This window comes from Hyla sarda, chromosome 4 (assembly GCF_029499605.1).
Source record: "Hyla sarda isolate aHylSar1 chromosome 4, aHylSar1.hap1, whole genome shotgun sequence".
Taxonomy (NCBI): domain Eukaryota; kingdom Metazoa; phylum Chordata; class Amphibia; order Anura; family Hylidae; genus Hyla; species Hyla sarda.
The window spans coordinates 382,477,358-382,492,095 of NC_079192.1; the positions used below are offsets into that span (position 1 = coordinate 382,477,358).

At 40.8% G+C, this 14,738-nt stretch overlaps 1 protein-coding gene across 8 annotated transcripts in view; it reads left to right on the plus strand.

Annotated features, from left to right (window-relative positions):
- The window catches only part of RNF213 (ring finger protein 213), a 327,147-nt gene that overhangs the window by 134,616 nt on the left and 177,793 nt on the right, over positions 1–14,738 (plus strand). For 7 of the 8 annotated variants that reach the window (XM_056516951.1, XM_056516949.1, XM_056516950.1 and 4 more), the window contains one exon: positions 12,184–12,461. In XM_056516951.1, the coding sequence (XP_056372926.1) occupies positions 12,184–12,461 (278 nt within the window). The remainder of the gene's footprint in view (positions 1–12,183; positions 12,462–14,738) is intronic. The other variant, XM_056516953.1, reaches the window with a different exon arrangement.

Consider the following 14,738-nt stretch of genomic DNA (forward strand, 5'->3'; position numbering starts at 1 on the left):
CGCAAGTGAGGAGCGGGGGCGTACCTGGTGTCACCCCATCAGGATGGTGTCACCCGGTGCGGGCCGCACCCCGGTCGCAACGCCACTGGGGGGGGTCCATTGTTCTGGCACTATGGGGGCTTTGTAAACACACGTGGCCTCCAATTCCGGACAAATTTTCTCTTCAAAATCCCAATGGCGCTTCTTCTCTTCTGAGCATTGTAGTGCGCCAGCAGAGCACTTAACATCCACATATGGGGCATTTTCTTACTCAGAAGAAATGGGGTTACACATTTTGGGGGGCTTTGTTCCTATTTTCCCTTGTGAAAAGGAAAAATTTAGGGTAACACCAGCATTTTAGTGAAATTTTATTTTATTTTTTCCATTTTCCCATCCAAATTTAATGAAAATTTGTCAAACACCTGTGGGGTGTTAAGGCTCACTATACCCCTTGTCACGTTCCGTGAGGGGTGTAGTTTCCAAAATGGTGTCACATGTGGGTATTTGTTTTTGCGTTTATGTCAGAACCGCTGTAAAATCAGCCACCCCTGTGCAAATCACCAATTTAGGCCTGAAATGTACATGGTGCACTCACTCCTGAGCCTTGTTGTGCGCCCACAGAGCATTTTACGCCCACATATGGGGTATTTCCGTACTCAGGAGAAATTGCGTTACAAATTTTGGGGGTCTTTTTTTTCCTTTTACTGCTTGTAAAAATAAAAAGTATGGGGCACCACCAGCATATTAGTGTAAAAACATTTTTTTTTTACACTAACAGGCTGGTGTAGCCCCCAACTTTTCCTTTTCATTAGGGGTAAAAGGAGAAAAAGCCCCCAAAAATTGTAGTGCAATTTCTCCCCAGTATGGAAATACCCCATATGTGGCCCTAAACTGTTTCCTTGAAATATGACAGGGCTCTGAAGTGAGAGAGCGCCATGCGCATTTGAGGACTAAATTAGGGATTGCATAGGGGAGGACATAGGGGTATTCTATGCCAGTGATTCCAAAACAGGGTGCCTCCAGCTGTTTCTGAATTCCCAGCATGCCTGGACAGTCAGTGGCTGTCCAGAAATGCTGGGAGTTGTTGTTTTGCAACAGCTGGAGGCTCCGTTTTGGAAACACTGCCGCATGATACGTTTTTCATTTTTATTGGGTAGGGGGGGGGCAGTTTAAGGGGGTGTATATGTGGGGCAAACCTCCAGCTGTTTCAAAACTACAACTCCCAGCATGTACTGACTGAGGAGTTGTACTTTTGCTACAGCTGGAGGCACACTGGTTGGAAAACCTTCAGTTAGGTTCTGTTACCTAACTCACTATTTTCCAACCAGTCTGCCTCCAGCTGTTGCAAAATTACAATTCCCAGCACGTACTGATCGCCTAAGTAGTTATGCAATAGCTGGAGGTACGCAACTACAACTCCCAGCATGCCAAAAGCATGTTTGCTGTTTGGGCATGCTGGGATTTGCAGTTTTGCAACATCTGGAGGGCTACAGTTTATAGACCACTGCCCAGTGATCTCCAAACTGTGACCCTCCAGATGTTGCAAAACTACAAATCCCAGCATGCCCAGACAGCAAAGAGCTGTTTGGGCATGTTAGGAGTTGTAGTTTTGCAAAATCTGGAGGGATACAGTTTAGAGACCACTGTATAATGGTCTCAAACTGCAGTCCTCCAGCTGTTGCAAAACTACATATTCCAGCATGCCCAAACAGCTGTCTGGGCATGCTGGGAGTTGTAGTTTTGCAACATCTGGAGGGTTACTGGTTAGAGACCACTGTATAATGGTCTCAGACTACACAGGTTAAGGACAAGGCCAATTTTATTTTTGCATTTTTTTTTTCCTCCTCGCCTTCTAAAATCCATAAATCTTTTATATTTCCATCTACAGACCCATATAAGGGCTTGTTTTTTGCGTGAACAATTGTTCTTTGTAATGAAACCTCTCATTTTGGAGGGTTTCGTTTTCACACTGTACACTTAACGGTAAAAATTACATTTGTTCTTTATTCTGTGGGTCATTACGATTAAAATGATACCCATGGCTAGATACTTTTATAATTTTGTACCACTTAAAAAAAATCTAAAACTTTTTGTACAAAATCAATGATCTAAAATCTCCCTATTTTGTCCACCTATAGCTTTTTCAGTTTTCCGTATATAGGGTGATATGATGGTTCATTTTTTGTGACGTCATCTGCACTTTTTATAGATACCACATTTGCATATATAAAACTTTTAGATAATTTTGATAAATTTTATTTTTTTATAAAATGTGACAAAAAAGCAACATTTTTATTTTTTTTTTATTTTTTACATTTACGCCATTCACCGTACGGGATCATTAACATTATATTTTGATAGTTCAGACATTTACGCACGCGGCAATACCAAATATGTTTATTTAAAAAAAAAATTACGCTTTTTGGGGGTAAAATGGGAAAAACTGACAATTTTCATTTTTATTGGGGGAGGGGATTTTTCACTTTTTTTTTACTTTTTATTTTTAAATTTTTCAACTTTTATTTTACACTTTTTATGTCCCCATAGGGGACTATCTATAGCAATCCTTTGATTGCTAATACTGTTCAGTGCTATTCATAGGACATAGCACTGATCAGTATTATCAGTGATCTTCTGCTCTGGGCTGCTCGATCTCAGACCAGAGCAGAAGACCTCGGGAGATGGCCGGAGCCAGGTGAGGGGACCTCCGGCCGCCATGCTGGATGATCGGATTACCACGGCAGCGCTGAGGGCGATCCGATCATCCATTCAAAGTACTGCACTGCCGCAGATGCCATGATTTGTATTGATCACGGCATCTGAGGGGTTAATGGCGGACATCCGCGCGATTGTAGCAGCCGTAACCTGCCGTGTATGACACGAGCACAGTTCCGATGCTTGCGGTCATACACAGGACGTAAATGTACGTCCTGGTGTGTGAAGTACCGCCAAACCAGGACGTACATTTACGTCTGTGGTCGTTAAGGGGTTAAAGAGTTTATCAACTGTCATTCCACTTATGTCGTTTATAAAATTCAGTGCAAAAGCTGCAATATTTTTTATGTATCGGCAGCACTAAAAGATTATTAAAGAAGAGGATTCAGGAACACTTGAGGAGTCAACGGCACTTCATACACAAACACATCCAATGTCTCTAAAGACTTCAAAAATTTACATGAGGTGACACTTCAGAGTTTTTGTTTTCGGGTATTGAAATTGTGAATCTACCAGACAGAGGAGGCGACAGTTTGAAAATTTTACACAACAGGGAAGTTTTTTGGATTTATTCCTTACGTACTTTTCAACTGCATGGTTTGAATTTAAGGTCAGATGTTATTCTACATTATGGAATGTTTTTGCAATTTGATTGTTTTTCTTTGATTCATTTTGTGAAAAAAATCTTTTGTAAATGTAATGAATATTATCATATTCAATATATATTCTTGTGTCATGCATCCCACAATGGTATTCATTCATTATGTGGTCAGTTTCTTTCTAAGAAACGTTTTTCATGTTTGTATTATTTGAATTTTATTTGCCTGTTGACAAGGTGCTTAGCCGAAGGGATAATGCACTTTCGGAACATATGGGGTTAATCCCAGGTTAGTGTTTCATTCACCTGTTCCATTTATTTTGCCTGATATATTCCCTGCCTCTCTGCTTCCCACCATGCATCTGATGAAAGGTCACATGACCTGAAACGCGTCATGCTCAACGCTTTCTCCAAGGATTTTATCCATGTCTTCTATTGAAGTTTTTGCATGTCAACGCTTTCAAAGTGAGGAAATAAAGGTGAAGTTTCTTACTTGCTGGCATCACCCCTTTTTCTACCTAAACTTGGAGAACTTTCTTGCCGTGCGGTGAACTGGTGAGCTGACTATCCGTTGCTTTGCTTTTTTGTTCCTGAGTGTTCCTCACACATGTCGCGCTCCAAGCTCACATGTCCTCATCAGCAGAGACCGGTGCCCCGGTCCAAGCACAAGATGAGGGGTTACTTCTTTTGAAAGACGTTGAAAACCGCATTGAACGTTGTGATGCAGCATTGAAAATTTTCGACATGGATCAAGCTTCTCATGATATACAGCTGAAAATGCACCTTTTATTCCTTGGAAAAGCTTCTTGTGAAAGAAACTAAACTGTGGTGGGAAATTACTTCAATGGAAACGTATTTGTCCAAAGGACTGATTCAAAGAGGCTTACGCCTGAAAAAAATTCCCACCATCGATGTTAACGATGAACATCAAAAAATGTGGAATGATGCCCTAAGTGAATGCTCAGCAAAACTGATTAACATCTTGCTCGTGTCAGAGAAGGATTCATTAATCCAAGTTAAGTCGGACATAAAAAAAAAACGCAGGATTTTCTATCCCCTCATGCGGGCACTACCTTGTTGTGTGAACATGACCTAAAATTAAAGCAGACCATCACTAAATTGGAGCAAATTATTAAGGATACTAAGAAAAGTACATTTCAAAGAGAGTTGCGCGATTATCAGTCCAACAAGGTCTACGCATGGGGAGCATGGGACACATTTTTTCCTTCTCGTTCCATCTTGAAAAAGGGGGATGAATCCATTATACTCCAAGGAAAATCACTCCAAGCACAAGAATCAGCACGTCACTTTCAGCTCAGCAGAGTCTGAGACCTCCGACACTCAATCCGATACTTCGGACTTTTCCATTCCGGGCAGCCACAACATCAATCATCCAGCCGATACTACCATTGATTCAAGACGTCCAAAAAATGCAGGCCGAGGGGGGGGGGGGGGGTCGCAAGCACAAACCCAAGAAGGTCAGCCAGGGAGAACAAGAATCGCCACAAGTAAGCGGAAATTTGGATGTTATTATTTTGTCCCCATTGACTTTGAGTTCTTCACATATTTCTGTTTTGGCCAAGGGACTTGGTTTTTCACCGTCCGTTCATTTTAATGTCTACAATACTATTCTGTACATTAAAGGGGTACTCCGGAGGTTAAGATTTTTGGCTATATTGCATCTTCTTTTAATGTTCATGTTTTTTGCAATTGACATGTATTATATGTTTGTGTAGCATGTGTCTTTTTTTCTTACCTGTTTGTGGGCCAAGAAGTTCTGTAGTTCTGTGTTGGATCTCTGACTGTTGTCCACAGGTTAAGATTAGGCTGTGGATATGAAGATGTGGACATGAAGATGTCATGTTTTTTTTTTTTCTCTGTTCTTTCAAAACTGCATGACAGAGATAGGCCACGCCCCCTCATCTTCCCCTCCAGGTGGTCACAGGTGTGCATGAGAGCAAGACGCTGAAGGGGAGGTAGTGTTATGTGAAGGAATAACAAGGTGCACGGGCTGGGGATGTATAGACTGCAGGGCAATAAATCTCGGACTGTGGATGATTTCTATGTGTGAAGGAGGGGGACTCCTGAATGACGCATGCTGGGATGTTATGTGTGTATGCTAGTGTTTGCAAACCAGTCTACCTCCAGCTGTATCAAAACTACAACTCCCAGCATGCCTGGACAGACTTTGGGCATGCTGGGAGTTGTAGTTTTGCAACAGCAGTGAGGCACACTGATTGGAAAACACTGGCCTAGCCTATTCAGTATATTACAAACAAAGTGCATTGTGTCTTCAGCTGTATCGAAACAACAACTCCCAGCTGTCCGGGCATGCTGGCAGTAGTAGTTTTGCAACACCTGGAGGCACCCTGGTTGGGAAACACTGGTGTATGTAATTTGTATGCTTAATAAACTCATTTTGAGTGACCACAAAACATACACTCCCATTACTTATAACCCTACAGCCCTTTTCTCCACCAAATTGGAGTAATTATTAACCCCTTAAGAACTGAGCGATTTCACGTTTTTGCATTTTCGTTCTTCCTCCTTGCCTTTAAAAAATCATAACCCTTTCAATTTTGCACCTAAAAATCTGTATTATGGCTTATTTTTTGCGCCACCAATTCTACTTTACAGTGACATTAGTCATTTTACCGAAAAATCCACGGCGAAACGGAAAAAAAATGAATTGTGCGACAAACTTGAAGACAAAAAGCCATTTTGTAAATTTTGGGGGCTTCCATTTCTACGCAAATGGTACCCTACTTGTATAGGTTTGATTTTGTATTACTTCAGCAAAAAATCATAAATACATGTAGGAAAATTTATACGTTTAAAATTGTCATTTTCTGAGCCCTATAACTTTTTATTTTTCTGTGTTCAGGGCGCTATGAGGGCTAATTTTTTGCGCCGTGATCTGAAGTTTTTAGCGGTACCATTTTTGTTCTGATCAGACTTTTTGATCACTTTTTATTCACTTTTTTGTGGTATTTTAGACTTTTGAATTTTTTAGCACATACGCCATTGAATGTACGGTTTTAAAAGTGGTATATTTTTATAATTCGGACATTTCTGCACGCGTTGATACCACATATGTTTATTTTTATTTACACTGTTTTATTTTGTTACTAGGAAATGCCGGGTGATTTAAACTTTTAATTCAGAAGGGTATACCTGAAAGGGTTAACTTTTTTATTTACACTTTTTTTTTTTTTGCGAGCTCATAGCTCCTATGGGGACCTATGATCTTGCAATGGCTGATTGCATACACAGATTGTTGCCTTGCCGTTGCATGGCAACAAGCTGTGTGATCGGCGGTTGATTGCTCCAGCCTGTAACTCAGGGACCTTCTTCCCTCCGGGTAGCTGATCGGGGCATCGCGACTGAGCAGCCGGGAAGCATTTACTTTCACTTTCTATGCGGCGCTCAGCTTTGAGCGCCGCATCGAAAGGGTTAATAGCGCGTGGCTGAACGATCACGGCCACGCTATTAGCCGCGGGTCCCGGTTGTGAATAGGCGCCGGGACCATCCCGCCGGGACCCCGCGTTAGACAGGAACCGGACTTAGGATGTACTCATATATCCTAAGTCCTTAAGGGGTTAAGGGTCGGCCTATCCTTAGGGGTTCTTTCACAGAAAGAATTTGATTACATGTTGGTTTCCAACCCCATAACTCCCATTTTTCATTCATTGACCAAAATTCATAAGGACCGATTCCCGTCTCCTATGCGAGCCATAGTGGCGGGAATCGGTTCCCTTAATGAACCCCTGTGTGAATGGGTCAATTCCCTTCTTGAACCCGTTGTCGCAACCTGTTCCAGCCATATTAAAGATTCTCAACATCTTTTGTCCATTATGGACTACATTAAATGACACACATAATACTCATGGCTTACTATGGACAGCGAATCCCTTTATTCCTCCCTTCCACATTCATTGTCCATCAGAGCGGTCTCTGATGTCATACATAGTTTTTCTACATATAGTGATGATCTATGCCAGTTTATCTTAGATGCACTATCCTATATTTTGTCTCACAGTTTTTTTAGTTTTCAGGATCAGTTTTATATTCAGAGTACGGGTGCCTCAATGGGGGCCAAATCCTCCCCGTCGGTGGCTAACATATTTGTCCACTGGTGGAGATGCAGTACATCTTTTGTGACAATAATCCCTTTTTCTCCCATATCGTTTGGTATGGGAGATATGTGGATGATGTCATTGTAATTTGGTCATCCTCTCAACATAATGCTTCCTCTTTTGTTGACAATCCACACAATTTATTTTTTACATCTGCCTGGCATAGATCCTCCACTCCTTTTCTTGACATCTTCCTGGAGGCCAAACAGGAACGTGTTCACACCTCCACATATAGAAAGTCCACCGCAGGCAATACCATCTTGCGGGCGGAGTCATTTCACCCTAAACACACGGTTTTAGCTGTCGCTGTTGGTGAACAGACTTGCGCCCGCAGGAATTGCTCTACTGAAGCTTTTCAAATGGAGTCTAAAAATATTTCTTGCCGTTTACGAGATAGGGGTTATCAACCCTGGTGTCTGAATAGAGCTAAACGCAAAGTTCAATTTAAAACCAGAGTGAATCTTCTTACTGCCAAATCTAAACCCGGTTCATCTATTTCTCATTCTAAACCTACATTTGTGACCACATATAGCCTGGAGTTTAATAACATTAAACACATTCTAAATAAGTTTTTGCCTATTTTGTGTCAGGATCCAATTTTGGATAAATATTTAAAAAATGGTATTAACTTCTTCAGCAGACAGGCTAATTTAGGCAACCTGTTATCTCCCAGTGCCTTACCTTCTTCATCTTCTGCTTGCCCCCGCCCCTTATGGCTCAAATTAAATGGATTTTTCAAATGCGGTTTGTCCAGGTGCGTTGTGTGTGAACATGCAGTTAAGACCTCCACAATTGAGGTTCCTGACTCAAAACCTGTTTTTATTAAACAGTTTATAAACTGTCATTCCACTTATGTAGTTTATAAAATTCAGTGCAAAAGCTGCACTATTTTTTATATTGTCAGCACTAAAAGATTATTAAAGAAGAGGATTCAGGAACACTTGAGAGGGGTCAACGGCACTTCATACACAAACGCATCCAATGACTCTTAACACTTTAAAAATGTAAATGGAGGTGACACTACATAATTATTTTTTCGGGTATTGAAATTGTGAATCTACCAGACAGGGGAGGCGACCGTTTGAAAACTTTACACAACAGTTTTTTGGATTTATTCCTTACGTACTTTTCAACTGCATGGTTTGAATTTAAGGTCAGATGTTATTCTACATTATTGAATGTTTTTGCAATTTGATTGTTTTTCTTTGATTAATTTTTGTAAAAAAATCTTTTGTAAATGTAATGAATATTATTATATTCAATATGTATTCTTGTGTCATGCATCCCACAATGGAATTCAGTCTTTATGTTGTCAGTTTCTTTCAAAGGGATAATGCACTTTCGGAACATATGGGGTTAATCCCAGGTGAGTGTTTCACTCACCTGTTCCATTTATTTTGCCCGATATATTCCCTGCCTCTCGGCTTCCCACCATGCATCTGAAACGGGTCATGTTAGGCGCTTTCTCCAAGGATTTTATCCATGTCTTCTATTGAAGTTTTTCCATGTCAATGCTATTAAAGTGACGAAATAAAGGTGAAGTTTCTTACTAGCTGGCATCGCCCCTTTTTTCTACCTGAACGTGAGTATAATTCATCTGAAAAGGCCTCTGGGGCATCAAAGGCAGAGCTTATCGTCGAAGTAGCTGGCTGGTTGTTAGGTTCCAGATTAAGAGGGAGGAGGAGGCGGAAGCAGTGCGAGTCCCCAACTACGTTTGACGGTACTGCTATATGGGCCGGTAATGAGATCTTTGCAAAACGTGCCATTTGATTCAACTGGGAGGTGGAGTGGTTTGGTTTTAGTTTGGGCACTCTCCTTCTGAGGTGGTATAATTCACACAGGAGGCAAAGTTACACAGAGCAAATAGCAGAAGCCCGGGGGCTTGATCGTTCAGAAAATCACACTTAGACTTAAGTAAGCTAGCGACCTGTATGGCAAATCTGCCTGATTAACACCCAAACTTTTCTTAACCAATGAATCTCACCTCCAGCCTTGGTGCCTTTTATACAATCTATTCGATGGCAGACATGTAATATAGCGTTGGTGAACCTCTTCCATGCTCAGACAGACAAAGACAAGATATACAGTGTATTTTGTAGATGATCAAGCTTTATCCAGTTGAATCGGGGAATGCGGGTTCCAACTTCAGTGGCACTTCTGCTAGTTGTCTCTAGCAGAGATACAGGAGCCTTCACAACTGGCCAACTGTATGGACTATTTGATATTCAAAGAACTAAGGTTCATTATATTAGAATAAACAATGTATGCTTTCTAGGCCTTATCTCAGACATACTGTGCTGAAATGTGTCCACTCTCTCAAGGAGACATATATCTTACTAACTAGAATATATAGAGAAAATACTGAAATACACAGTGAGGAGTTGACCTTTGCATAAATTTACTTAGACCACATCTAAAGATGGCTGGCAGGAGCAAAAAATTGACTCTCTGGTTCATTTTAACATGGACAAAAGGCCTGACAGGTAATACTAGGCTGCTGCCTGGTCTGCATCTGGCTGGTCATGAAAAAGCAGAGGGGCTACACACTTTTTATTTATTTTTTATTATTTATTTAAAAAAAAAAAATCAAAGGGTCCCCCTGTTTGCGCTGGATGACAGGGTAATGCAAAGGATTTAGAGCCATTTTAGGCGCTAACACTAATTCCCTACTTAGAAATTGCTCCAATACTAAGCCAGTAAAGTAAAAAATATATCAGGGAAAAATTATTTTGACATAAAAACATCCACACACCACTCTTTACTTCTTTTTTTCTGTTTAAAAAATGGTTAAAGAGGTCCTTAGGATACCGGAAATCTGTAAAAAATTAAAAACATATTAGTAAGAATGGAAACAAAACACATGTTCTACCTGCCTTCCCTTGGTCCAGGGCATGCTTTGCTAACTGAGGAAAGGAAACCAGTTCTCCTCCGCAAGTACAGTGCACGGCAACACTGCGTCTGAACAACAAGATCAAAAAGATTCAGTACTTATTCAAATACAGCTTTATTACATATAGCAGTGTGATTGAACAGCATGCTTGATCCTTAACATTTCAATCCCAACTTAAAGCGTTTCAAGTAGTTAAGAAACAATTGTAGAACTACAGCCTAACTCACATGGACTTGCGTATCTGCTTGTAAGACTGAATGCCAAAAAGGCTATTTTCCTATTGAAGCTAGACACTAAGTTCAATGCTTACACACTGTATAGCTTCCTAAGAATATTAGTAATAATACAATTAGAAATTTTGTGGATCACATCTATGTGCATGTTACATGCTTTTTGTTGAGGAATACATAACCATTTTTAGATAAATAACTTACTGCTTCCTGTTGTTCAGTAGTTTTTAGTTTTCAGTGGCTTCTGACCCTAGTATGTACTTTCTATGGTTGCCTCTAAGGATTGTGTAGAAGCTTGCTGAAATAGCATTTATAATAAAATTCAAAGTTTTTTTTTAAGCCAACATATAGTTTTCGAGGTCTTCAATCTATTTGAGATTAAAGGCTGTAGACCCCTTTGAACCAATTTATTTATGCTGACCTGTTTCTTGCATTTAAAATAAAACTATGTTCTAAATGGTCTTTATTAAAAATATTCTATAATTGAGCTGAGCGAGATAAGATAAATCTGTCAGATGGTCTCTAAGCTTATTCAGTTTTAGACAAAGCAGCTGGAAGTGAGTTACACATCAGCTCAGACTGTGGATGAGGGCGATGGGGAGAGAAACCTTAAAGAGGTAGTCCAGGGAACCAAACTTTTTGGACATTTATCCCTGATCTAGGGATAGGTGATAAGTGTCTGTTCGCGTGGGTCTGGCCACTGGGATCAAACCTCAGAGCAGAGCAGCCCCCACCTTCCTGAACAAATGCAAGTGATGGCCCACTCAACCAATCCCTGGCAGAGGTGGAACATTACTGCGCCCAGTGATTGGCTGAGCGGGTCTTCACTTGAGTTCCTCCAGGAAAGTGGGGGCCGCTCTGCTCCGAGGACAGGTAAGTAGATCGAGCCCTATACAGGAGATCGCGGGGGGCCCCAGCGGTCAACCTCACCACGATCAGACATTTATTCCCTATCCATGCGTAGGAAATAATTGTTTAAAAGGTCAGATCCCTGGACTACCCCTTTCAAGGACAGATCACACAGGCTGAAGAAAGAGAGGAAAGCATAGGAAAGGCAGTTTGCAGGAGAGAATCAAATTGCTTTGAACAAGTACACAGAGAAAATGGAGCTCACGCAGCAAGCTGCTTAGGTTGTAAGCGCAAACATAAGCAACATTTTTTTAATACAAAACCTACAAAAAAATGCATTTTGTTACATAATAAGTACGAAGTAAGAATAAAAAATGCTTTTCATAGGTGTCAATCGCCTTTAAAGAGTTTATCCATCTATATTAAAGGGGTACTACACTGCTCCCTGCTGCACCCAGTGTTCTGAACTTTATTTGCTAAAAGCTGGGTGCGGGCGGCGGTGGTCGTGATGTCACGCCATGCCCCCTCCATTCATGTCTAAACAAACTCTGGGTGCTGCAGGGAGATCGCAGGGGTCCCAACAGCTGCCCCCCGTGATCAGACATCTTATAAGATGTCTAGGGGTGGAGTACCACTTTAAATACGGTGGATCTGATCTCAAATGATAGAAGAAATAACAAGTATACAACTAACCAGGAAACATTAGTTTTAGGTGGACTTTTTTTTATGTACAGTAGCTGACATTATTTTCTGTTATTAATATTGATATTCTTATTTTCTACACAGAGTGGCATCAGTATGATGATGTGTCTTTTAAAAAAACTGATAGTTTTTTTGAAAAACTGAAGTTCTGGACAGACCGCTACAAATCCATTTGTGCATCAAAAAGGAAGGCGGGTGAAGTCATGCTCAGTAGCATTTACAGTATTCTTGAAACCTGTGATGAGATCAATTTGTCTGGCTTTTTTCAACAACTACAGCAATTCAATTACGTGTCTTCACAGTCCGTTTTGATGGTAAATAAACCAATAAAATGGAGTGGTCATGATTATGACAAAGAAAAGGTATTTATATTAGGATTACTGTTATAATTAAGACCTTGTTCACATCATGATTTGTCACAACATTGACGATATATGTTTTTACATTTCTCTAAACTAATATTCAACATATGCATTCACTATCATTATAGACTTATTGACTATATTTGTCTCTGTGATGGGCTTCTAAACAATGTATATGTCACTTTTGTGGTCCATCCAATTGTTGCCTACCCATGATTTGATAACTTTTTTGAGGAATGTAGCAGTGGTGTATACATGCGATGTCTCATTTTATTGTATTGTGAACATTAGGAATCTGTTTGTATGCACAATCATTGTAATATTCATAATGTTCTGCACATGCCAAATAGGGTTTGGAAGAAGCTGGAAAGCTTCAGAACTTTCTCTGCCTGCTCCTCTTTCCAGCCTTTCCATACTGTTTTCATACTGAATGTTCATAAAGTCTAGAAGGAGGGCAGGAATAACATGTATGGTGCAAGACAACACCGACCCATCTTACACAGCCTCCTCCTTAAAGTGTACCTGTCATTAACAAAAACGTTTATATAATGTAGAAAATAACATATGTATATTTGTATATACGTTGGTTAAAAAATTTAGCTATGGCTTGTGTGTCTCTGTGAGGAGTATTAAACAGCGTGGTCTAAAGTGATAGGAGTTGCTCAACCCCAAGTGTAGTTGTGCACCTACGTTGGAGTGGAGGAGCTGCACTTGTGGACCACAATATGGTTTCACTCCTGTGGTAGATGCAAACAATGGCATTAGCTAACTCTCAAAACTGATGTAAAATTGAGACATTAGCCAGTATATCCTTATATGAAGGACATACCTGAGCCCGCACACCATGCCAAGGTTTCTCAAATGGTGCAGGACCTAACACTAGCCTACCTGTGCCAGATGAGCAAAGCCAGGAGCCAAATTACAGCAGCTTTAGGTCCGACTTGTAGACTGCTCCCCAGGTTACCTCCAGTGTGACTAACACACATACAATGGGAGAGGAGAGAGACAGGGTACAATCCCCACCCTGGTTGGTTCATATATTGCCGGCCTCACAGGTGAAACCTTAATACTACGCAATATGATAAAAGGTGCATTAGTAAGTTTTAAGCATCAACTTAAGACAGCTCACATTAAACTTTAACGTGGTCATGGCAGGAAACAGTCAACCCCAAGTGCAGTTGTGCACCTATGCTGGGGTGGAGGTCCTGCACTTGTGATCCGTTGCTAGGGCTCTGTGCACTGAGGACAAGCAGGGCTCTGTGCACTGAGGTCAAGCCGGGCTCTATACACTGAGGACAAACGGGGCTCTGTGATACGCTCCTGGCTCACACATCAGGATGACTGACAAACCAGGAGCCTGCACAGAGCCCTGCTTGTCCTGCCCTCACTTACTGTATTTGGTCTCCTTACAGAGACACACAGGCAATAGCTGCAGGTACAGCATTTTTTTCACCCAAATAAATACATATTTTTTAACCAGTGTATATTACAAATATATGTATAATGGTATTATCTACATTGTATCAAAAGTTTTTGCAATCGACAGGTACACTTTAATACCTTGAGATGAAGGTTCACTAAGAGACACAATCATGTTAAAGTATTAAATGCCTTGTACTGTTCTCTCTCTTTATTTCTTTCTGTCTCTCTCTCTCTCTCTCTCTCTCTCTCTCTCTCTTTCTCTCTGTGTGTCTCTCTCTCTCTCTCTCTCTCTCTCTCTCTCATATTGGCCCTCATTTACTATTGCAAACCCTACATGTTTTGTTGGGTTGTGCGCCAGATTCTGTCGCATTGCACCAGAAATTTTGTCTGCGCCAGATTTTGCGCCAGAATTGAAAAAACCCGACTAACTCTCCATTTTGCTACCAAAACCCGAAAAGGGGCGTGGTCGCCGGGAAAATGGGCGTGGTCTCCAAAAGGGGCGTGTTCCTGACATTTTCACAAAAACCCAACATATTTACTAAGGTTTCCACATAAAATGTGGATTTGAGCTGAGGAAAACCAGACAGATCAGAGCATGTGTAAAAAAAAGCAAAATGTAGGGAAAGTGGAAAATGTAGGGAAACCTTAGTAAATACCGTGGAAAATAAATTGTAGGGAATTAAAACCCACAAAGAAACCTACACAACACTCTTAGTAAATGAGGGCCATTGTCTACATTCAACCTGCATATGCCTTCATAAATATGCATTCCATTAAACTTAAGAGAACAAGCTGGAATGTCATCACTATTTCCTCAGTCATCGTATGTACAATCATAGTATTTAGAAAGTTGAC